At 38.0% G+C, this 25,030-nt stretch overlaps 1 protein-coding gene across 1 annotated transcript in view; it reads right to left on the reverse strand.

The window, feature by feature from the left end:
* The window catches only part of LOC127526796 (coagulation factor IX), a 42,056-nt gene that overhangs the window by 11,861 nt on the left and 5,165 nt on the right, over window positions 1-25,030 (reverse strand). Inside the window, exons 2-6 of the mRNA XM_051923582.1 lie at window positions 17,950-18,029; window positions 15,891-16,054; window positions 10,004-10,028; window positions 9,430-9,543; window positions 8,755-8,889 (exon numbers count right to left, since the gene is read on the reverse strand). Of these exons, the coding sequence (XP_051779542.1) occupies window positions 8,755-8,889; window positions 9,430-9,543; window positions 10,004-10,028; window positions 15,891-16,054; window positions 17,950-18,019 (508 nt within the window). The 5' untranslated portion in view covers window positions 18,020-18,029. The remainder of the gene's footprint in view (window positions 1-8,754; window positions 8,890-9,429; window positions 9,544-10,003; window positions 10,029-15,890; window positions 16,055-17,949; window positions 18,030-25,030) is intronic.

A 25,030-nucleotide genomic window follows, 5' to 3' on the forward strand; every position in this document is an offset into this window, starting at 1 on the left:
GAGTCCTTCAGGTGCCTTTTGGCAAACTCCAGGCGGGCTGCCATGTGCCTTTTACTAAGGAGTGCCTTCTGTCTGGCCACTCTACCATACAGGCCTGATTGGTGGATTGCTGCAGAGATGGTTGTCCTTCTGGAAGGTTCTACTCTCTCCACAGAGGACCTCGGGAGCTCTGACAGAGTGACTGACCATTGGGTTCTTGGTCACCTCCCTGACTAAGGCCCTTCTCCCCCGATCGCTCAATTTAGATGGCCGGCCAGCTCTAGGAAGAGTCCTGGTGGTTTCGAACTTCTTCCACTTATGGATGATGGAGGCCACTGTGCTCATTGGGACCTTCAAAGCAGCAGAAATTTTTCTGTAACCTTCCTCAGATTTGTGCCTCGAGACAATCCTGTCTCGGAGGTCTACAGACAATTCCTTTGACTTCATGCTTGGTTTATGCTCTGACATGAACTGTCAACTGTGGGACCTTATATAGACAGGTGTGTGCCTTTCCAAATCATGTCCAATCAACTGAATTTACCACAGGTGGACTCCAATTAAGCTGCAGAAACATCTCAAGGATGATCAGGGGAAACAGAATGCACCGGAGCTCAATTTTGAGCTTCATGGCAAAGGCTGTGAATACTTATGTACATGTGCATTCTCAATTTTTTTATTTTTAATAAATTTGAAAAAACCTCAAGTAAACTTTTTTCATGTTGTCATTATGGGGTGTTGTGTGTAGAATTCTGAGGAAAAAAATGAATTTAATTCATTTTGGAATAAGGCTGTAACATAACAAAATGTGAAAAAAGTGATGCGCTGTGAATACTTTCCGGATGCACTGTATATACTTTGTCTGCCGAGTGTTATGTGATCACAACTGAGCCGATGGTGGATAATTGTCTCCCATGCTCAATCTCAGTTGGTGTGCTTTACTCGTATAGTCAATATCCGTATGAGCATATACTGTTTACTATAGCATTGTGACCACGTGTGTGTGCGTAAAGCATTTTTCTATTTTGTGTGCAAGCGATGAATCTGTTTAATGACAATGCAATGTCACATTTCTGCGAAATCCTCAAAAGGAGGCACAAGCAACTGTCATTAGATAGGTTCCTTGTTAAAGTCGCAAAAAAAGAAAAAGATCCCAGTGAGCCAACAGATAGCAGTGATTCCGTTAATTATAGTGAAAGTCGTCCTGCAAAATAACCCTCCTTCTCCTCTCCTCTCTCTCACACAAGCCACAATTCTTTTCAAAGGTAAAGTGCAGGTTAATTTGTTTTACGTATTTTTACTTTATATTTTGTATTAATCATTTTTATATAAATGTTTTTGGGTTGTGGAACGAATTATCTGAATTTCCATTATTTCTTATGCAGAAATTCGCTTTGATATACGAGTGCTTTGGATTACAAGCATGTTTCCGGAACGAATTATGCCCGCAAACCACTGACTTTAAATACAACAATGTGATGGAGCTTCAGTACATTATTTTCTTTAGAAAATAAAAATATGATAAAATATGGTAGCGTCCTGGTTCAAGGTGTGCATGAGCATGACTAGGATTATTCATAGCTGGCCTGTATTTAGCAGTCAAACAATCACACAGTGTATGTCAACATGGCTGATGTTCTGTACAGCTAGCTTTGCATTCTCTTGCGTTTACATGTTAAATGAATTCAGTGGCGGACCGTGCATTTCCAACCTAGGCCTTCAGTAGTGCTCCGTCTGAATCAACCCTCCCCTCAAAAGCTAATTTATGGTTATAAAAACCATCTTAATATGCAGAAATGCAGTATAAAGTGCCATTGCATCGCAGATAGATAACTCCTGTAGCCACAATACATGCCTTTATTGAATAGACAAACCAGGGGTGAACAAGTTCCTTTCTACTGCAGCTACAGCCGCGACACACATAAACATCAATAATAACTCATAAACTTGCAATATTATTTAGGAAAATCGCAACATTTTACTCACCAAAAATTTGGATTATTTGTAAACAAAATCCATCCTCCTCTCTTTCCTCAAAAACAGTTCAATTACTCTGTCATACAGATTATCCGTGCGCTTCAGTTCCATCACGAAGTCCCTTTCTATCGCCATCGAAGCTAATGCTGAAAGTCGAACCTGCCCTGTCATATTTCTGGCATAAGTTTTAATTCGCTTTAGGGCTGAAAATGTCCGCTTGACAGAAGCAGTGGACACGGGAATGGTCACCGCCAAACATACCAATGTGTACAGCTGCCCCATGCTCTCATTCAGATTTTTCTGATGAAGGAAGTCAAGGAGATCAGTGGGAGATTTTCCTGCAAAATCATCCATGGCATACTTACACCATCCTATCCAATCAACGGGTCTGAATACGGTGACGTTGCCGTATGCCTGCTAGAGGGCCCTAGTGACACCAACTCAAAATCTGATTGGTTGAAGCAACAGTTTAATCGACATTTATTTTGTGTTAGAGGTCCTGCAGAACGGATTGTGAAGGCCTCCGGGTAGACTTCATTGACTTTGACAATGCCTGGCAACAAATGATGGCTGAAATGTGATTGGTTAAATGCTTTAATACGAAAATACATGTCTGGAAGCAGCACAACCATCGGAAAAGCTATGAAAGGAAGCGGACAGACTATTTGGAATTATTTAATAAGTATTCATGGACAAAATATAATTAACATCAGTTTGTGAGTCAGATATTTTTTTTAGGCCAGCAGAGAAGGCCTTGCAGGCCCTGACAGCCCACCACTGAATGAATTAGATGGTGTGTAAACTTGGCTTGGTTTCATCATAGCTACCCTTACCTGCTCCTCCATTTTAGTGGTAAACAGAGTAGGTGGTTGACAGACATTGAATGAATTTCTTTACAGCTAATCTTGTGCCTGTCATGTCCTTTTGGCACACACAAAAAAAAGAAAATCTCTGCTGAGTCACTAAAATGTAGTAGGGAACAGGAAGATGAGCAAAGACTACAGCATTTGATTCTAAAAGGCCCTGATGTCATAGTCAATTGTGGGTCTCCTCTTGGGATTTTTCTTTTTAATTCCTTCATATTTGGTTTTCTCTGTTTGTTCTATGCTGTCCTGTTTTAGCCTTGATTTCTTTATTTGCTGTGTTATTGTTAATTCTCTTCTTTGTTATTTTAATGAGGTATTATGAAAACTAGTAAAACTCTAATGATGTGAACATACCACCTCCACAATTTGACCATGCAATGTGATGATGAGCTTAAATATGTGGAACAATCTAAGATCATCAGGCCAATAATTCAGAATGAAATGCACTCAGCCAGTTGCAGAATCCGCTAGAATGTAGCTGCATTAAAATCTTAACCACAACAGTTGGTGTCTTTGAATTTCACTACTCTTCTATTTTACTTTTAAACCCAGAAGGTGGTGCGTGTAAATTTTGAGGGTGTGTTAAATTCCATGTTCCTAATTATTTGTCACCATCTTTGAATACCATTAAATTGTTTCTTAATTTTATCATTATGCGGATGAAGAAAACATCTGGACACCATTTTGTGTGCATTGTCACTGTTTGCACCACCATTTTTTGTTCATTTTATCATGGACATGGCCGTATTGTATTCAGCAACAATTTCAGTTGCTGATGTCATTAGTCTTCCTGTATTTGGGATGGTGGCTATGCAGGGGTACCACTAGAGATTTTGGGCCCCATGGCAGGATATCTAATTGGGCTTTCTACCCAGACTTGTATGACACCAAGATTGTGATATGATATGTCTGTAGCATTAACAAAGCTACTCTTAGAAAACATAAATAAAATGTGTAGCAAATTTTGTTTATTTAAACAAAATTGGTGTCTCCCGACTCGAGGATAGGTGTTATTTGGACTTGGTGATTTGTTAGATTTGTACTATTCACTTAACCTTAGCAGTAGCTCTCCCTCTACAATTTCTAAATCACTAAGGACCTCATTAGCAGTCCCTGTTACTGAAGGGAGGTTATCGACTCACATCTGAAAAAGTCTGCCATTTCACTGTATGTACATTTAAATTCCCATTTACTATTCCTGATGCACTTTCCCTCCTTCTTGACTGTACTTCTACTACCAAAATACTGAAAGAATTTTTTTGGGGTCATATTTCGCCTTACCTGCAATATTTCTCTCTCACTGCCTTTTAGCTTCTCAAATATCCTCTTAAATGGTTGCTGTCATTTGGCCTTATGGTTGTCATTGGAGTTATCAGTCTTATATGCCTTACTGAGCTGTTTTTTCTCCTTTGCAGCTTCTTTATTATCTTTACCCACAGCAGAGTTTTTTTTCTTTCTTTCTTACTGATTCCAGTTTTGGGGATGAACCTGACCTGCATCGTATGTATAACATTTTTAAACCTGTTCCTTGAATGTCTCCACACCTAAAAACTTATCCCAGTTTATATCCTTTAGACTGTCACATCTGTCCAAAAATTTCCCTGCTACAGTTAAACTTAACAGTTTTACTTTTTGAATCTACGTTCTACTAAAATGCTGAGAATTGTATTAGGTTATGATCACTTGACCCTTGTCATTCAATCACCTTTACCACTTCTTTTTTTTGTATTAATTTTTATTGTAATCATTCCGTACATATAGATCAATTTTTACAAAAAATAGGATTGAAAGCAAATCAAACCCCACCCCTGAGAAGGAGAGCATGGCCAAAGGAGTAATACTTAAGGCTTGTAAACATGCCTAAATTGTTAAGTTTAATAGGGCAAAAAAGATAAATGGAGAAGGAAAAGAAATGCGGAAATAATTATTTCTTCTTATTCTAAAATATTATTGATTAAATCCTGCCAGGTTTTGAAAAAATTCTGTACAGATCCCCTAACTGAGAATTTGATTTTTTCCAGTTTCAAATAATATAAAACATCGGTTTCCCACTGACTTATTAGAGGAGAGTTAAGATTCTTCCAATTTAACAAAATCAGTCTGCGTGCCAAAAGTGTAGTGAATGCAATCACCGTTTGCTTGTCCTTCTCCATTTCAAATCCATCTGGAAGAACACCAAACACAGCTGTTAATGGGTTAGGAGGGATTGTGACCCCAAGGCTGTCTGAAAGGCACTTAAAAATTTTGGTCCAAAAAGATGTTAATTTGGTGCAGGCCCAAAACATGTGACCCAGTGAGGCAGGAGCTTGGTTGCAGCGTTCGCAGGTTGGATCTTGCCCTGGAAACATTTTGGACAGTTTTAAGCGAGACAGATGAGCTCGATATATAATTTTGAGTTGAATAATTCTATCCTTTGCGCATATGGAGCTCGAGTGAATTCTCTGTATTGCTACATTCCACTCCTTTTCTGATATATTAATTAAGAGATCTTTTTCCCATTGTCCTCTTGGATCTTTAAAAGGAAGGGACTCTAATAAAATTTTATATATTGCAGAAATGGTGTCTAAGTCCTCGAAGTTGAGCAGTATTTTTTCCAGCATGGTGGAGGGTACGAGATGAGGAAAATCGGGCAGGTTCTGTTTGACAAAGTTTCTAATTTGAAGATAGTGAAAGAAATGTGTAGCTGGAAGGTTAAATTTGGAATGTAATTGTTCAAAGGATGCAAAGATATTGTCTATATAAAGATCTCTGAGCAATTTAATCCCAAATCTTTTCCAGATATTAAAAATTGGATATGTTTGCGAGGGTTGAAAGAGGTGGTTCTCTTGCAGGGGTGCCACAGATAGAAGATTTTCCATCTTAAATTGCTATCTAATTTGGTTCCATGTTCTGAGTGAGTGAAGCACAATTGGGTTATTAGTATATTTGCAATAACTTGCATTTATTGGAGCACAGAGCAGGGAATATAAAGAAGTGCTACAGGATTTTACTTCTATTGCGGGCCAAGCCTGTGTATGTTCATTTATTTGTGTCCAGGTTTTTATGGCTTGTATGTTTGCTGCCCAGTAAAAAAACTGAAAATTAGGTAGAGCCAGGCCACCTTCTGCCTGAGGTCTTTGTAGGGTCGCTCTTCGGATACGTGAGTGTTTTGAGTTCCAAATAAATGAGGTTATGGTTGAATCTAATTGCTTAAAAAATTATTTATTGATGTATATTGGGATGTTTTGAAATAAAAAAAGAAGCTTAGGAAGGATATTTATCTTAACAACGTTAATTCTTCCAGCTAGAGTGAGATGAAGGGTTGACCATCTATGCAAGTCTTGCTTAATTTTTTCCATACAGACGGCAAAATTTTTTTGATAAAGAGCTTTATGTTTACTTGTGATATTAACCCCTAGGTATTTAAACTAATCTGCTATGGTAAAAGGTAGGGTGTTCAATCTAATATTATATACTTGTGAATTCACTGGAAAGAGTACACTTTTATTCAAATTAATTCTGAGACCAAAAATCTTTTGAAAATCTGAAAGTGCTGTTAAAACTGCAGGCACAGTGTTTTCTGGGTCTGATATATATAAAACCATATCATCTGCATATAGAGAAATTTTCTGTTCCAGCCCTTCTCAGATAATTCCCTTTATCTGATAAGAATTTTGACAGTGGCCCGCCAGTGGTTCAATGGCGATTGCAAACAGCAGTGGTGACAAAGGGCATCCTCATCTGGTGCCACGTTCTAGTTTAAAGAAGTCTGAACAAATGTTGATAATATAGACTGAGGCTTCTGGACTGGTATACAGTAGTTTGATCCATGCACAAATTCTCCAATGCAGTGAAAAGGAACTTCCATTCAATCATATCAAATGCTTTTTCTGCGTCCAATGATAATAATATCTCTGAGGTGTTTGACTTTGCTGGTGAATATATTACATTAAACAGGCGTTGAAGATTGGAAGATAAGTGTCGGCCTTTAATAAATCCAGTTTGATCCTGTGATATTACCAAAGGCAGCACTTTCTCCATCCTTCTAGCTATGATTTTTGAGAGTATCTTAACATCATTATTCACAAGTGAAATTGGTCTGTATGATGCACATTGTAACAAGTCCTTATTTTGTTTAGGAAAGACAGTAATTAATACTTGACGAAAAGTTTGAGGTAAAATTTGATTGTCTCTAGCTTCAGTAAATGTTGCCAATAAGAGGGGAGCTAGCTGAGTGGAGAATTTCTTATAAAATTCTATAGGGTAGACATCAGGGCCTGCTGATTTCCTGCCTTGAAGTGACTTTATAGCATCTAGTAATTCTGATAGGGTCAGAGGTTTATCCAGTTCCTCAGCACTAAAAGTATCTATTTGTGGTATCTGTAATGTATCCAGAAATGCATTAGATTGTGTGTTGTCTTCTTTAAACTCAGTATAATATAAGGTTTTATAGTAGTCTCTAAATGTGTGCATTATATTTTTATGGTCAATGATTTCATCTCCATTAGTGTTGGTGATTACTGGGATTGCATTGCAAACTTCTTGCTTGTGGATTTGTTGAGCTAAAAGCTTATTAGCTTTCTCTCCGTGTTCGTAGTATTGATGTCTTGATTCATAAATAAGTTGTTCAGTTTCTTTAACTGTCAAGATGTTGAGTTCTGTATGTAGAGCCTGCCTTTTCCTATGAAGAGCCTCACTTGGACGCCTGGCTTGTTCTTCATCTATTCTAGTAATTTCGCTTCTTAGCCCTGACACTTTCTTGGTTTCTAATTTATTTCTGTAGGAAAGATATGAAATAATCTGTCCTCTTAAGAAGGCCTTTAGAGTTTCCCAGAGAGTTCCTGTAGAGACCTCTGAGGGTGTGTTTGTCTCTAGGAAGAAGCTAATTTGTTTGGATATAAATTCTGTACAGTTCTCGTCTGCTAATAGAAGTGGGTTAAGGTGCCATCTGAGAGGTGAGTGTGGGGGGCATAATGATTTTAGCTCCAAAACTAGAGGTGCATGACCGGAGATAACACCTTCACCACTTCTATCCTAGTTATTACAACATACAAACTCTAGGCAGGCTACCCCTTCCGTTGGTGTTTTAACATATTGAGTTAATAAACAGTCACTAATTACTTTTGAAAACTCCTGCTTCTGTTCTCTGCCATTTCTAAGATTAGTCCAGTTAACATTTGGGTAATTAAGTTACCCCATGATTGTAATATTTCCCTAAAACTTGCCTTTTTAATATTAAAAGATGCACATTGAAACTACTCTCTGCATTGGGGGTTTGGGTCTGTAACACACCCCTAATTTAAGACATCCATACATACTAATACTTTGTAGTCAAATTCAGAAGCCCTCAATAAGATGTGGCCCATCATCCTAAACCTCCTGCTCACCTCATACTCTCAAGTTTAAACAATCTCTAACAAACCTGCTCATATGCCTCCCTAAGACATTGGTGCCCTTCTGGTTCAGATGTAACCCATCATGGCAGATCAGGCCCCAAATTTCCATAAACCTACACTTTTCTATCCTACAAAAAGATCTGATCCATATGTTAAGCCTTCTAATCTTCTCAGCATTACCTCTTAGCAATTAATCTAACATGTAAGTCTTTAGGATGTGGAAGGAAATCCAAATACTGCCATACTGAAGGTGACCTAACTTAGAATCAAAGCCAAGCTGCTTGAAGAGCAATGGAGCTGCACTTCGGTTTGTGCCACCATTATGAAGGAAAGCACTATGAAAAACAAATTGGATCTTTTTTATTAAACTATCATGTAAAGGCAGAAAATTGTTCTTTTCCCCCTTATGTTAAATGTGCAGCTAAGTGATGTGACAATTGGCTACTAATTGATCAGCCTTTGTATTTTTACAATGCCTTTAACAACCTGGGAGTGCCTCAATACACATTATAAATGACATGACAGAAAAGATGAGCAGTCCATGCCTGTTTCTTTTTTACCTTCTCTATTGCAGCTCTTGCCATCTTCATCCAACTTGTAGCCATCGGCACAACTGCAGTACACTCCGACAGAGCGCAGCCAGTTGGTGCAGTATTGCTGGCAGCCACCATTCTTAAAAGAACATTCAAATATTTCTGCAATGGCAAGAAAACAATCTTGAGACAATGAGAAGTGGTTGGCCCATGATGCTCTACCATTTGTTTTTGCTTCCTGCTGTGCTATGATGAAGCCTGTCAATATTATTATCTGCAGTCAGAGTGCAAGGTGGCATGGGCTCAGTTCTTTTAAAGCATCTGTCTGTGTACTGCAACAATTTAGTATTTAATTCAGGATGACAAAATAGAGGAAACCAAACTGCTAATAATCCATGCCAGACAGGAACCTACCCCATATGGATGCCAGTCCTCTTTCTAGTGCACAATTATACTTGTTGATGATCTTATAATCCAGATGTGCATATAATGTCCAAACCCAGGGTTAGCACCAAACTGATACATTAAATTTAGCAGGTCTGTCTAGACACATCATGCCTGCTATTCCCAGTGAAACCCTAATGAAGAACATCCTTCCTTGTCCCAGACTCCCTCTCTCATTCTGCACCTTTCACCCCTCTTGAGATAACCTCATGGAAACAAATTTAACAATCAGGCTTTATTCTTAGTGTTAAAGTTTACCTGCTTCACAGTATTTTCCCTCATAGCGTGGAGGGCAAAGACAGTAGAAGTTTGAGTGTTCGATTTTGCATATGCCCCCATTTTGACAAGGGTTGTAAAGACAAGGGTTCATACCTGTAAAATAAAATAAAATAAATCATGTAAAGCATCAAGTGATCAACTGATACTGTGTGCCAGCAGCTTCCTGGCTATATCTCCATTGTGCTGCTTGCACATTTAGTGTTGTAGATCTGGTGATATTTGTGTGCACAGTAATGGGTCATTTTTGACAGAACTTATACTGGAGGTATCCTAAAGTCACAAGGTAGTAACAGCCACCAATGTCTTAGATTGACACATGTGAATTTGTCACTGATTCAGTACACTGTAATTGGCTGCATTTGTCAAATAAACCTAACATTGCAACCAGAACAAATCGAAAACAATGTTGTACAGAATTCAGTTGTATAATCTGGTGAGGCACTGGGAGAAGCAAAGGATTAATGCAAGTCCAGAATTGCTACTATTTTTTTCTGCAATCATTTTGGAATGAAAAATGCAATGGATGAAATGGACAATTAAAAAGAATGCTTACCTTTATATCTATACCAAAACTCTGCCTGTAGAGAAGCACAGAAAAAATGTTATTTTCTACAAAAGTTCAGCTTCATGTCATTCTTATTAATATTATTATGAACTGCAAGTTCTGCCACTATTCTACAGCACCTCATTTCAGTCATCTGATTTGATCGTGCTTGGGTGAATGTCTGTTGCAAGGATCTGGCACTCCATCCAGAGTTTGTTCCTGCCTTACATCAAATGTTGCTGGGATTGACTTTGGCCCTTTCATGATTCTTGAGTCAACTAAGCAGCAGGTAGATGAGTTAACTCTTTCACTTTAACATTCATGTCCCCCAAGAAACATCTATGAAGAGACTATTTTCATTATATCAGAAATGAGTTAACTAAGTTGGTTAATCCTGTAAAATTTAAACCAATGTAATTAACATACATGTAAAACACTTCTGTCAGAGTGTCCAATGAGTCAGTAGTTGCAAATGTGCTCCTTTGCCAAAGTCATATGTTGTAATAGTAGCATGAGAGCAGGAGGTGCCAACAGGCTGGTTAAATAGCAACCTCTGTTCTGACCAGTAACCTGGGCCTGATGTGTAAACGGTGCACATGCACAAAAATGTTGGGTACACCCGTTTCCACGCTTACATCGCGATGTATAAAAACTAAACATGGCATAAAGCCACGCACATTTTCACGCCAGCTAAATCCTTGGCGTATGCAAGTTCTCTGCTCGGTTTTGCAAACTGGCGGCACCCAGTGTCAAAGCAGTGCTTTTGTTCTAGTGTGGTTTCCCTTTCTTTTTTAGATCCACATCCCAAATACACTGAAATTAACCACATATTGTTTATTAGTTTAAGGCATCTGATTGTAATTAAACTGTCACAATATAAAGGTCCACAGAATGGCCAAACTATTCCAAATACCATAACTGCTTTAGCGTTGTTACTCTCAAGTATTTATCCCACTGTATCTGAGTGTGGAATCACAGCTCTACAGCAGCTGATCAGAAAGGGAATTATCAGTATACAGCATCAAGCACATGCTGCCTCAGCCATGCGCACTGTCTATTGAACTTCTCTCATACGACAAACGCTTCAGATCCTTTCCTGTACAGACCTTGCGGATCAGAAACAGTTTCATCCCAAGAGCTCTAAACGCACTCAATCAGTCCATCAAGTGCTCCTTATAGAACTGTTTGCACCCGTAAGTACAATTACCTCACTGTAAACTTGTGATACAGTTATGATATTGCACAACCTGAGCCACTTTATAAAGCGCGTATTTACATATGATTATGATATCATTATTAAGATGAAATGCAGCTAAATATGTTTATTACATTATAAAGTTAAAATGTTAACATCATCTAAATAATCTATATTGTTAATAATTAAACATGTGAGGACATGGTGGTGCAGCGCTAGCAAGGAGCTGGCGCCCATTCAGGGATTGTTCCTGCCTTGCGCTGTATTCTTGCTGGGGCTGGCATGACACTGGAAGGATAGATGGATAGAATAATTAAACATGTACTATGAAGATATTTCAATGTTCCTTAAAGTTTTGAAGAATCTGCGTTCTAAACTTACAGATGGCTTGACATTTATTAAAGAGGTGAATGTGTGGCGATTGGTTACTTGGAGAAAGAAAAGGAAGGACAGAAACTGGGGGTTAGTAAGTTTGAAAGACAAAGTACTGCTGCAATAAATTATTTAATCAAAGGTCATGCTCGGCTCAGCAAACATCTTGCGGGAGGCAGGAACAATCTCTGGACGGGGCACCAGCTCATCACTATCACTGTGCCACCGTGTTCCCATGTTTAATAATATTCTTTTATTACTATCATCATGAAAATGATATCAAGTATATATCTCAGTATTTAAATTATTCAGATAGCTGTAATATCACAAATGTAATGGATTCTATGTCATGTCGGAGGAAGAGAGAGCCCGTTTAAGAAGCATGTAGTGATTCACACACAGAGCACATAGAAGAACAAATACAATACAAAGCATTTAACATGCTACTTTAGTTACGATGGTATTTGAGAAACTAGTAAATTAAATGATTTTAAGATGGAATTTATTACGTTCTACTTTAATGACAAAATAAACTATGTGATTAAGGTGGAAATTTCAAGATTAAAGTTGACATTTCGAGCTCTTTTTCCCACTTTCCCATATGACACTCAGATGGTGGGCTATGACTCGCCTTTTCACAGCGACTTTGATATCTGACAATTTCTTTTTTATTTCGGGCACTGTGCGACTTTGTGAACTTGAGCTCTCGAGTTTCTCTGACACTCTATGTCACTCAATCAACTTCCTTTTGTTGTTTATACCACTGTTTAAACCAACAAATAGTTCGTTTTTCCTTTCCTCCACTTGGTATTCGCTGAAATTGTTCTATTTTCCCCTGTGCTTTTGCCATTGTCTTTTCACAGAACGCTGAGCTTAAGGGCTATTTATATTGATTTGCATATTCAAAGAGGCATAATTCTGGGAGGAGTTTGGTGAGGCAGCAGGCGCGGGCATGTGCGTTACTTTTCACGCTGAACAGGATTTATGGAGCGGAAGAACGTGGAAGTTGGCGTATGCACAGATTTATGCATTTGGATTTTTTTGTGTGTATGCATATTTCCGGTTTTGTCCGTACGCCATGTTTTAATTTAGAACATAGGAACATAAGAGATTTGATAAATGAGGGGAGACCATTCTGTCCATTGAGCCCATTTGTTTAGCTAATAGCTAAGTTGTCCTAATAACTCATCCAGATTCTTCTTAAAAGTTGTCAAGGTGTCTGTTTCAACTACATGTCTTGGTAGTATTGGTAGTTTGTCCCAGAGTCTTACAACTCTTTGCATAAAGAAGTGCTTCTAACATTGTGACCTTCCTATCTATCTATCTATCTATCTATCTATCTATCTATCTATCTATCTATCTATCTATCTATCTATCTATCTATCTATCTATCTATCTATCTATCTATCTATCTATCTATCTATCTATCTATCTATCTATCTATCTATCTATCTAATGTTTATTAACTCCTCCCTACCTATTTGTCTCTCTGTCTGTCTTGAATATAAAATGTAAGACTACACAGAAAGAAGCAACCTACATACAATGAATTTACATTATGATGGTTAAAAATTACAAAACTATAATGAATAAAACATGTTTAATGTCACAGTTAATTTATTGATCAATTCAAAGTCTGAAATTATAAAGGCAACCCCAATGGAGGCTGTTCTTATAGAACTCAGTGCTTCTGTTACACTTGTCAGATGCTGCCATCTGTTGGTTAAAGTGGTAGTGCAGCTAAATCCCCTTATGGTCTTTCTCAGTTCTATGGACCACTGCTTTTTAAACTGTGTTAGGGTTCCAAGAAAGCTTACAGGAGTTCCATGAGCCGTAATGACTTGTATCAGCTGTAGCGTGTGCAAAAATGAGTGTCAATAGCCTGCATTTGACGCAGCTCTGATTGCATCTGTTGCTGCATTGATCTGAGCTCAGCCAAACCAGAGAGAAGAGGTTCTGCTTGCTAAAGGTCTCTATTATTCGATGAATGAAATGTTGAATTTGTTACTGTGCATCTAGTGGTGCACATTAACTAAATTGAACATTTTCATATTACTGTTTTTTTGGTTTTGGTTTAATTTTATTAACAATACCAATAAACAAATCTACCAGATATTTTTAAATTACACTGGTCAACAAGCATTTTGCTACTGGGATTCTTTCACCTTTACTTTAACAAATTTCACTTGCTGACTCCAAATCTGAAAACTGCTTTCGTCCAGCACGTCCCGTTTTTTAGTTATGATGTTCCAGGTCTTGTACAACTAGGGTGACAGGACAGTAAAGGCGATGTGTTTCAGCATTTAAGAAATAAGTTTGGTCTCGAGAAAAGTGAAGCCAAAATTAAGGAAGGTGTTTTTGTTGGCCCTGAAATACATGAACTGATGCTTGATGATGAGTTCAAAAAGAAACTGAAGTAAACCGAATCAACAACCTAATTCATGCAGGTTGTCCAGAATTTTCTTGACAGTCACAGAGCAGAGAATTATGCTGAGCTTCTGGAGAATATGCTGAAAGTATATTAGCTTAACGGGAGCCAGTATGTCACTGAAGACACATTTTTTACATTCTCATCTTGACTTTTTCCACCAAATCTGGGCGATGTCAGCGATGAATATAGGGAAAGATTAAATCAAGATATAAAGGGGAAAATTCACTCCGAGCATGATGGGTGACTACTGTTGGTTCTTGCAAAGAGAGACGGATGTGCAGTACAAGCGCAAAAGCGAGTGCCTCCAACATTTTTGGGCACGCTGACCTCACTTTTATATTGAGGTAAATTAATATAAATATGGTTTAATGTGTCTCTGGTATCGTCTTCTGGTTTGTTTTCAGAATAAACACATCAAAACAATTTTGGTGGGACAGAGTTCAAACTTCAGATATCATAATGATATATTGATATTCAAAAGTGTCAAAACGTCAATGATGTGTATTTCAAAAACCTGACATGCTAGCTTAATTTCAATTTCATATATGAAATCAGAAAAAAACTTAATAAAGAGCTGCTCTGAAGTTCCCAGTAGCAAATAAAAAATATTTTTTTGTAGACAGTGTTATTAGTATAACAAAAGAGTGTTTGCTGGATTTCATTAGGTCAGATTTTAAGAAAGACTTTATGATGATTTGAGAGCAGAATTAAACTTTCCTATCAATCAAAAATGGTGTCCTTGTACAATTTTTAAAGATACAGACTGGAGCATAATGTTATGATACCCTGTAGGTGTACTTCAGCTTTTGAAAATGTTCAATTCCTCATTTCAAGAAACACATAAAACAGTATTCAACGGTTATAATAAAATAGAAGACTCAAAGAAGAAAATTAAACTTTGGATACAAAGAATTGGAAATAACTTATTTGATAACTTCAAAAATGTACTGACCAAATGAATGAGGCAGAAAAGAGAAATGAAAATTACAGTTTTAATTGACTGAACTTTTCTATGATAAACGACTTGCAAAATATCATTAGACAAATTTGAAGACTATTTTCTTAAAAGCCAGGACTGAACAGAGGGGACTTTTTTTATGGGTTATGGATCCATTTAATCTTAATAAACAAGTAAGGAACAATCTGTCCATGATCGAAAAAGATATGTTAACTGATCTTTTCACAGATGTTTTGTTAAAAGATGAAGACCTGTTAAATGAGTTAATTTGTTAAATTTGTTACAAAAATCTTATGACAATAAAGTAGGAGAACAAACACTGTGCTCCTCACACCCATTCAGCAATTGAGATAACCTTCACAAGAGAAGAAAACTAATGGGAAGAACATGCAAGATGTTAATAATGAGACTCAAATGTACTATAGGTCTCTGTAGGTGTGAAGCAACTGCACTAACCATTATACTTTTTGTGATAAGCAAAACAGATGCATCTTTAGGATTGTGATTGCCAAGACTGTCATCATAATTGGAAAAGTAGGAAATCATACTACCAGAGCAAGACTGGCAGTTCAACAAAATGCCCACATGTGGCAGAGCATGAGACTAGAAGATTTTCTTTTTTACTAAAGATCTTTACTTAAGTACTAAATAACAGCAGACACATGCAGAACTACAACATGTAAAATCCTCCAGACAGGAAGTAAACATCTTTCTTTGTGTGTCAATGGCACAAGATACAATTTGTTTTGTGAACAAAGATGAATTCACTTCAAAGACACATGCAGACTTTAAAGCACAGTGGTTCATGTTTGCAGACTAAAGACAATTCAATAGCAAATCTAGAGAGTGCATGTGAAAGATCTTGACTGGGTTCTTCCATTCATTATGTAGACCTGATTTTCATTAATATAAAACACAGTAACCAAAGGGGTATGCTTACAGTTTTTTCCTTGGTTTGGAAGATTTCTCTTGCTTCCTCAAAGGAGCAGCTCTCCTCATAGCATTCTCTCTCCAAGTTTCCTGGGAGGACCTCTTCTAGGAAGTTATTGGCCCTGATCTTTCTGATCCTCAGCACTTTTTCAGCTTCCTGTTTCTGTAAAAACACTGGTAAAAATAAAATTTATGGATGTACAGACCAATGAATGAAGTGAGTAAGTCACAGTAGATTTCCAGCTCATCTTAACCATCTCCTTTTGCTCTGGAGCCACCAGATTTCACCTTAGCCTACCTTTACCTGCTCAGATGATGCAAAATGAAGTAATAGGAGGAAAAGTGTGAACTTCACTTAAGGAGCATATTAGCACTGTTTTGTACAAACATGCTGCAGAATATCAATAAACAACAAGGCCCTTGATTAGTCAAAAAAATACATTGTTGTAATAATCTTAAAAGAAGTGGTGAGGCGGCCTTCTGCTGTTATGCACCTAAAATCTGGAATAGCCTGCCAGTAGGAATTCGCCAGGCTAATACAGTGGAGCACTTTAAAAAACTGCTGAAAACACATTACTTTAACATGGACTTCTCATAACTTCACTGTAATTTAATCCTGACACTCTGTATATCCAATTCATTATAATAACTATTCATTCAAAATTTGTACTAACCCCTACTCTCTCTTCTGTTTCCTTTTCCGGTGTCCTATTGGTGGTGGCTTGTGCCACCACCATCTACCCAAAGCACCATGATGTTCCAACAATGATGGATGGATTAAAAGCCAGAAGTCTGTATGACCATCAGCATCAAGTGACTCCGTGAGAACCCTAACTACAAAGAGGACTATTTCATTTATGTTAGGTAGAATGCCCAAAGGGGACTGGGCGGTCTCGTGGCCTGGAACCCCTACAGATTTTATTTTTTTTCTCCAGCCTTCTGGAGTTTTTTTTTGTTTTTTCTGTCCACCCTGGCCATCGGACCTTACTCCTTTTTATGTTAACTAAGGTTGTCTTATTTTAATTTCTTATTTGTCTTTTATTCTTCTTTTCTTCATTATGTAAAGCACTTTGAGCTACTTTTTGTATGAAAATGTGCTATATAAATAAATGTTGTTGTTGTTGTTGTAATCGTCAAAGGACATCATTCATGACTATCTAACGGTGTTGCTGAGAGTTCTTAATACCTTTTGATATCTTACAGCTCTTTTTCTTGGTGTGCTAAATTAGAGGCAATGTATATCTCTCTTTTGGAGCTGTTTGGGGGAATTGTCATTCTTGGCATGTTTCACAAGGTAATAAATAAAGTCAGTTTTGTTGTTGTAATAATCAGTGGTTTATGTCTGAGAGCTGCACTGCTTATTAAGTGCTGATCCACAAGAGTGGAGTATTCAGTGACAGCACAGTACCTTATGGACAGGTTACCCAGACAATCCTGTGTATCAAGAACTTTGAACCAAATTCAGGCAGATTAATATTATTAATATAGTAAATGAGTGAGAGAGTTATTTTGGAATTAAGCAAAAGCATAGTCGAAATGTGACCACAAGTTGGGATGTTTTTTGGCAGACCCCAAACCCTGAATGACACTCAGATGCCACAAAACACAATACCAAATAGATTAAACAAAGAGAAAAATGTTTTCGGGTATAAGGGCACAAGAAAACAACTAACACTAAGCAACATAAGGCCCGACTATGCTCTACAGCTTTACCGCTGCCTACCTGTCTCCATCTCCTCTTCCTTATAATACTGGTATATCCTCCTGCATCTCTTTGTCAGGTGAACCCTTACCCCAACTCCTCTCTTGGCTCCATCTACCATAGGGACAGGAGGTCCTTTTAGGAAATAACTTGGGAGTACTTCTGGTGCTTGACTCAGTCTCCAAAGAAGCCTATTTGTATCATCTTCTTCACAGGAGTATGGCTCAGAGGCACCACTAGATTTTTTATTTGCACTCCAATCATATAATCTGATACTCTCTTACTGAATCCCAAGTCCCCCATTCCATTATTTATACATGCTTTATTCTTGACCGTGTGACAAAAACTCTTTCCAGTTCATCCATACCTGAGATGCACGAAATGAATCCAACACAAAGGAAGCTGAAGAGCAGCAAGCTGTGTCTGCACAAGACCATTTTAAAATTTCTGCAAGGAGCAAAGAACAAGGAAAACTGTATCAGTACACCAAAGGGAACACTGAAACACTGAACATTGCTACAAACAGGTAATAACATTAAAAATGCATGTTAAGTCATTGCTAAGTGACCTTGCTGACAGGAGATTTGTATCACAAGTATTGAATCCCTGACTTTTCTGTTGTAATAGTCTTTCTTCTTCATTTAATGTTATGGTCTATTTTCATCCTTTTATATTGGCCAACATGGAAGTGCTTCTGCTCTTCGGCCCACATGATCTTCAAGCACTTCTGGGTTAGTTGGAAACCTCATGTCATATGGCTCCTCCATTTTCACAGCACCCCATGGTGGCACCCACTATACCCAACAGGACTGAGATATAGATTTCCAAGTCCCATGGTGCCCTGTGGGAATCCAGGGCACCGCTGCAATCCGGGGAGCTGCCATTTAGTGTTCTGAGAGAGGCAGCGCCTAAAAGAAGTTGCCTTCCCGCATCCTTCAATTTCTTGGGAGTCTTGGTCGGGTTGGTCAGGCGGTCGTCCCTTACAATATACTTCCTGTCTTGGGATATAAGTATACACTGGTTGTGCTATGATGTGGTAGTGTGGGACTGGTATTTCCAATGTTTGAAGTGGTGGCTCTAGACACAGCTGGAATGTCTGTTGTTTCTGATCTACCTGCAGATATTTTGCAGTTTTTCTTCTATCATGAAGATAAAAACACCTTGTAAATAGTAAAGAAAATCTCTTGTTATTATTTCACAGGGTCTCGAGTTTTGTGATTTGGGGAGAGGAGGGGGAGGTGTCCTTTAAAGCTTATTTAGACTAAAAGCTGCACATGGCAAATTATGCAGGCAAAATTAGCCATGTGGCGCTGCGCTTGGCTAGGAACTGAGCAAGTGCACAGGGATCAGTATTATATATCCAGTAGCAGTACTCATAATATTCCCATTATGGGTAATGTACATCTCAGATGAAAATAATGAAATGTTTTTTTTTTATTTAAATGCATGTTGGGACAGGGTACAAAGGCTGGATTAAATGGTGACATCATTTCTTTTACTGATAATTTTTCTATAATGATAGATCTGAATATTACTGTTGATGTCCCAACTAATAGCTGTCCCCCACGCTGCTCGTGCTTTTTAAATAATTGCTCCGCCCAAGATACGCAGTAATAAGGGTAGACCTGCTCCCTGGCTTAATGAAAATACAAGATCACTGCGCCATGCCTGTCGAACTGCTGAATGGCATTGGAAAAAAGATGGACTGATTGTCTCTAAACAGATTTTTAGGACTTCTCTTTTCAATTTCCAGACCGAAGTTAAGATAACGAAACAAAACTTCTTTGCCGATTTAATATCCCGTCACTCAAAGAATCCTAGGGTCTGTAAATGACAGCCGGGTTCCATGCCTGGCAGGGACGCCTCTGCTGCATCTGTTCCGGGGGAGCCACCACGGGCAGCTCAATACCTCCCCCGGGACGCTTGGTGGCAGCCTCCCTGGCAGATGATGATTCCCCAGCCTGGCACGTGGCTCCATGGGACATGGAGTCCTCCACAGCCTGGTTGGGGGCTTGGATGGCCGCCAGGGGGGAGCTGCATGGACTTTCCAGCCCAGCTGGTCAATTCCTCAGCCCCACCCGGAAATGCAATTAGGCCCAGGTGACCAAGCACCTGGACTATGTCCGGGTGGGGCATAAAAAAGGCCAGCCACCACCACTCGAGAGAGCCAGAGTTGGGAGGAGGAGGACTAAGCCTGAGGAGGAGTGGTGGTGCTGAGGTGGATAGATAGAGAGAGTAATTGTGAGTGTATTTGGAACTGTGTTGGGCCTGTGAGACATGGGGAAGGTGTGCCCCACGGCTGAAGAAATAATAAAGAGCGTTTTATTTAAGTACGTGCCTCTGCCTGAGTCTGTGCTGGGTCGGGCGCTATATAGCGCCTTTTACAGGTCTTATTAAATTCAATTAATGCGGCCATTCACCCCCACTCTGCGATGGGATCAAATAGCATTGTTCATTCATGTGACCAGTTTCTATCATTCTTTGTCAGCAAAATCGATACTATCCGCCGTGGCATTGTTCAAACGGGCTATGAACTTTCTACTGTTAATCATGACATTGGCTTAGAATCCTTTGATCTAGTTTCACTTTCACAGCTAAAAAGAACTATTGACACCCTTAAACCAGCCCCCAGTCTTCTGGATATTGTACCACCTCGTCTCTTAGTGGAAGCCTTTGATGTGTTGGGCCCACCCTTATTAGCCATCATCAATGATTCTATTAGTTCGGGAGTTGTGCCCTCATTTTTTAAACATGCTGCAGTCCGTCCCCGTCTAAAAAAGGCAGAATTAGATCCTGGAGTTTTAGTCAATTTTCGTCCAATTTCCCAACTGCCATTTCTGGCTAAAATTTTACAAAGAATTATTTATAATCAATTGGTTGATCACCTTAACTCCAATAATTTATTTGAAATCTACCAATCTGGCTTTAGGCATTATCATAGTGTTGAAACGGCACTCCTGAAAGTGTTCAACGACATCTCTCTTATTACTGACTCAGGTGATGCAGCAGCCCTTGTCCTCCTTGACCTGTTCGCTGCCTTTGACACTATTGACCATGAGATATTGCTGTTGCGGCTTGAACATCTTGTTGGGCTTAAAGGGGCTGCTCTTAACTGGTTCAGGTCATATTTAACTGGTAGACACTTTTCAGTGACTTTTAATTCATCTTCTTCTTCTACTGCTCCTCTGAAATATGGTGTTCCTCAGGGATCCATTTTGGGTCCTATTTTATTCTCCATATACCTTCATCCTATTGGAGCGATTTTTAGGAAATTTAACATTTCTTTTCACTGCTATGCTGATGATACTCAGGTTTATATTCCTGTCTGCAACTCTACAACAAATCATCTCCACAACTGTCTGTCTGAACTAAGATCCTGGATGGCTAATAATTTTCTTGATCTAAATCAAAATAAAACGAAGGTGCTTATAGTGGGTCCATCAGCTAAAGCCCAAATTGGTCTTGGACTTCTCAGCTCTTTCTCTGTCTTTTCCGAACCTCAAGTCCGCAATCTTGGTGTTATCTTTGACAGTAACCTCTCTTTTGAGAAACAAGTAAATTCTGTAGTCAAGAGTTGCTTTTTCCAACTTTGTCTATTAGGTAAGATAAAGCCTTTTTTATCTTCTAGGAATCTTGAGATAGCTACTCATGCATTTATTTTTTCTCACCTCGATTACTGCAAATCGCTGTATTCTGGGATTAATAAATCCCTGATACACAGGATACAGTTGGTCCAAAATGCTGCCGCTCGCTTTCTGGTTGGGGCAAGAAAGTATGACTCTGTTTCTCCTATATTAGCTTCTTTACACTGGCTGCCTGTCATTTTTCGAATTGATTTTAAAATCTTGCTGCTAGTTTTTAAATCTTTACATGGGCTTGCTCCTGCCTATTTATCTGAATTGTGTGTTTTACATCAGCCATCTAGAGTGCTTAGATCTTCTGGTCAGCTGTCTCTTGTTGTCCCTCGTACCAAGTGTAAAACTAAGGGGACAGGGCTTTTGCAGCTGCTGCGCCTCTTTACCTTATCACAAAAAGGAGTTGTCTACAATTGAACTGTTCAAAACAAGACTAAAGACTCATTTCTATTCACTTGCATTCCATGACCTTCAGTAATACTGATGGTTTCCTCTTTGTGATTATATAACATTACTTCTATTTTTTATGTATATAACATTACTTCTATTTATTATGTATTTCATTTTATGTTCAAATATTTTATTTCTATTTTTGTTTTATGTTCATTTGTTTTGTTTTTCTTTTATTCTATTATTGTAAAGCACTTTGGCCACAGCATTACTATGTTGTTTTAATTGTGCTATATAAATAAATTGACATTGACATTGACATCCATGTGTGAAGTAGATAGACAGTGATCTTAAAGTATACAATGTGTTAAAGTTCAGCGCATGGCTAATTCAACTCTGTGATGTCACACTGTCTTTACAAATATCATAGAGTGCTGGGAAAGAATGTTCACCTAAGCCTGTTGCAAGGTGAATTTCCAGGAACATATTCACCAAACAAGGTCATCAGTGAATGCAGCATATTTGTTGCAAAAAACACTTTATCTGAGTTTCTCCAATCAACCTAGTAAGGACCCTGAAATGCTATATATCACAATGTCCAGCTGCCATGTAGTAGTAATGGAGCACTGTTTCAAACAACCAACATCCAAAAATGTTGACATTTCATAAAAAAATGGAAATGTGCTGTAAGAAATAAATAGCATGGCAGTAACAAGCACCTAAATGCAAAATTGAAAGAAAGGCACATAACAATAGCAGAACAAGATTCTAAACATCAAACCCCAAAAATAATTGTAACAATAACAATCACTTTTTTTTCTTTTTTATCTGGCCTTATTGTTTCTGGCTTAGATGAAAGCTCGAAAATACCCTATAAAGATCATATTTGTCTTACATAGTCAAATTCACTTCACAAAATTCACAAAAATTCACTTCCATATCTAAACAATGCTTTTGAATGTCCCTCATGTCAACCTGTGCTACGTAGTAAGCCTACATACAGCCTTTCCTACGTAACTCAATGCCAGACACTGTATTCTCATTCACAGTTCACATTTCGGTGTTTGCCAGTTGTTCCCCACTAACTACATTGCATTAATTTTATCAACCAATTGAAGAGTTTGGTAAGATTTCAGGGGATGAGGCGTATGTGTCATGAACAGTGACTTGCTGATTGGGATACTGTTTCCAACTCTATGCTCTCTCAGGTTGAATGGACATGTTCAGCAAATAAAAGGCACATACATGCTTTGGCGAATCTTAACTTTGCCATAGACTGGCCTGTAAAGTCTGAGTAGCCAGTGGCTCTCTGTTCTCCAACAGGCCATTCTCCTCACTGATTTTAAGGAAGGCAATGTAAAGCAGCCAAACAATATGATATCTTTTTGCAATCACTTTGGGGTTCTAATTGAGTGAATGAGCCAAAAATAGACCTCCATGTCAAGTCAAAGAGTATATCATTCTTCACCAGTTGAAAATGTATCTCTGTAAATGACAACATGAATGAGTTCTTTCACATTCATTCCCACATCGTTTTCCAAAATCAATAACTTATTGGTGCATTTATCATCATCATCACAGTCACTTTTTAAGCATATTTCTAGGGTAATGATAAATATAAAGACTCTTTTTCCTTTTTTATTTTTTAAAGTGAGAATAAGTTTTGTGAAAAAAATGAATAACAATTTTAGGTAATTTAGAAACAATTTTAAGAATGAGAAACCATAAGCATATTACTATTATACACATAGCCATACATTTATATACATATTTCTGTTTCTTACTGTAATTTTTCATAGAAATAAGACCAATTAAGTCCATCTGGTGAAACAGTTATATGTGAGTTTGGCTTTATTTCACAACAACAAATCCCCAACAAAAGTTATGATTGCACATCTATTTTATTGCTATTTTGCTTGTGATGATCTTCCATAAAGTCTTCAAAGATGGCTTAAATATCACCAAGTCATTGTGACAACTAATGTCACATGAATGCATTTTGCTGGGTGTACAAATGAGGGCATGTGATGTTATGACAGTTATCACTTTAAAGGAAGCCAGAAAACAGGAACAGTAAGTATCATCAGCTCTTATGTTCATTTTCAACAAGTCAAAATTTGTCATTTAAGCAAACTATTTTGTTTCCTGTGTTGTTGCTTAATCTATTTTTTGTTTGTGTGTGATCATTTTCAGTTTTGCTACACTAGGACACATTTCATTCTATACTTTTTTTTTGTTCCAGCACTGAGATTTTTGTGGTTTCTAGTATCTAGTGTAATGACTGCACAGGACGGCAGTAGATTTGAGGGAAACTGGAATCAGGAGGTTATCACTAAGTCAAACATTTCAAGTCATGGGTCAAACCCAGAGAGACCAAAAGTTCAGAAAACAGTGTTTGGGACATGTATCAAGACTCATAGTGCAGGAAAGTCCGATAACGAAAAATAAAAAGAAACATATTGACAGTGTCAAATCTTAAGGTGTGAATCTTAGTTAATAAGCCGGACAACAGTATTCATAATCAGCAATTTAATAATAAAAGAGAACGAACACAAAGGTCTTTTGGGAAAATTCACAACCAGGAAGTTCACACCTTTACCTTTGTACCTCCAACCCAGTGATGTCACACTTCCAGCTGACCGTACCTAGTAACGGCATAGCTGCCATCAACAAAAAACTCTCCTACTGGTGTAGCCCAAAAGAAAAACGTGTCATCACTGAAGAACATTACTGATTTTTAATGTTGGTAGAAAAATATCAAGTACAAAAACAAATGTGACCATTAGATTTAATGACCTCTAAAAGCCCCAAAACAGTCTTAATAATATTAGAAGCCAAACAGAAATGATAAAAAATCTAAAATTAAAACTTGATCATGAAAGCTAGTTGTTGGCAGACTCTTGCTTCATTTAAAGTCAAGTACTCAATGACAACACTCACAAGCTTGCCCATAGGGATCTTGTTTTAATTCCTTTCACGTGCTTTTCTTTTTATTCTCCTAATTGCTTTAAAACCCCTTTGTACCCTTGTATTGTTTCACCTGTTCAGTCACAAAGAGGATTTTCTTAGTGCTAATATGTTCTGTGATGCATGTGCTTCAGAGACCACCTTCCAGGTTTATTGGAGATAAGCAATGCCACCCTGCTGCAAGAGGGGGCATAGTCACTAATATTCTTGTCTCTTCTGTCACCCTCAGCAGCAAGAGGATGTCCACTGAGGGTAATTAACTCCATCCCTAATGGCTGAAGGACTATAAAATAACAGACACCTTGGAGAATGGGGTCTCATATTGGATACGAATTATGAACAGTACAAATTGTTCTGTGCTTACCAAGATTTAAAATCTTGCATCTAGAAATATGAGATTATTTATCTTGTTTTAAGAGTTATTTACAAGTTTCTATCTTTGAATTCACTTTATAT

Source organism: Erpetoichthys calabaricus, chromosome 2, assembly GCF_900747795.2.
Source record: "Erpetoichthys calabaricus chromosome 2, fErpCal1.3, whole genome shotgun sequence".
NCBI lineage: Eukaryota > Metazoa > Chordata > Cladistia > Polypteriformes > Polypteridae > Erpetoichthys > Erpetoichthys calabaricus.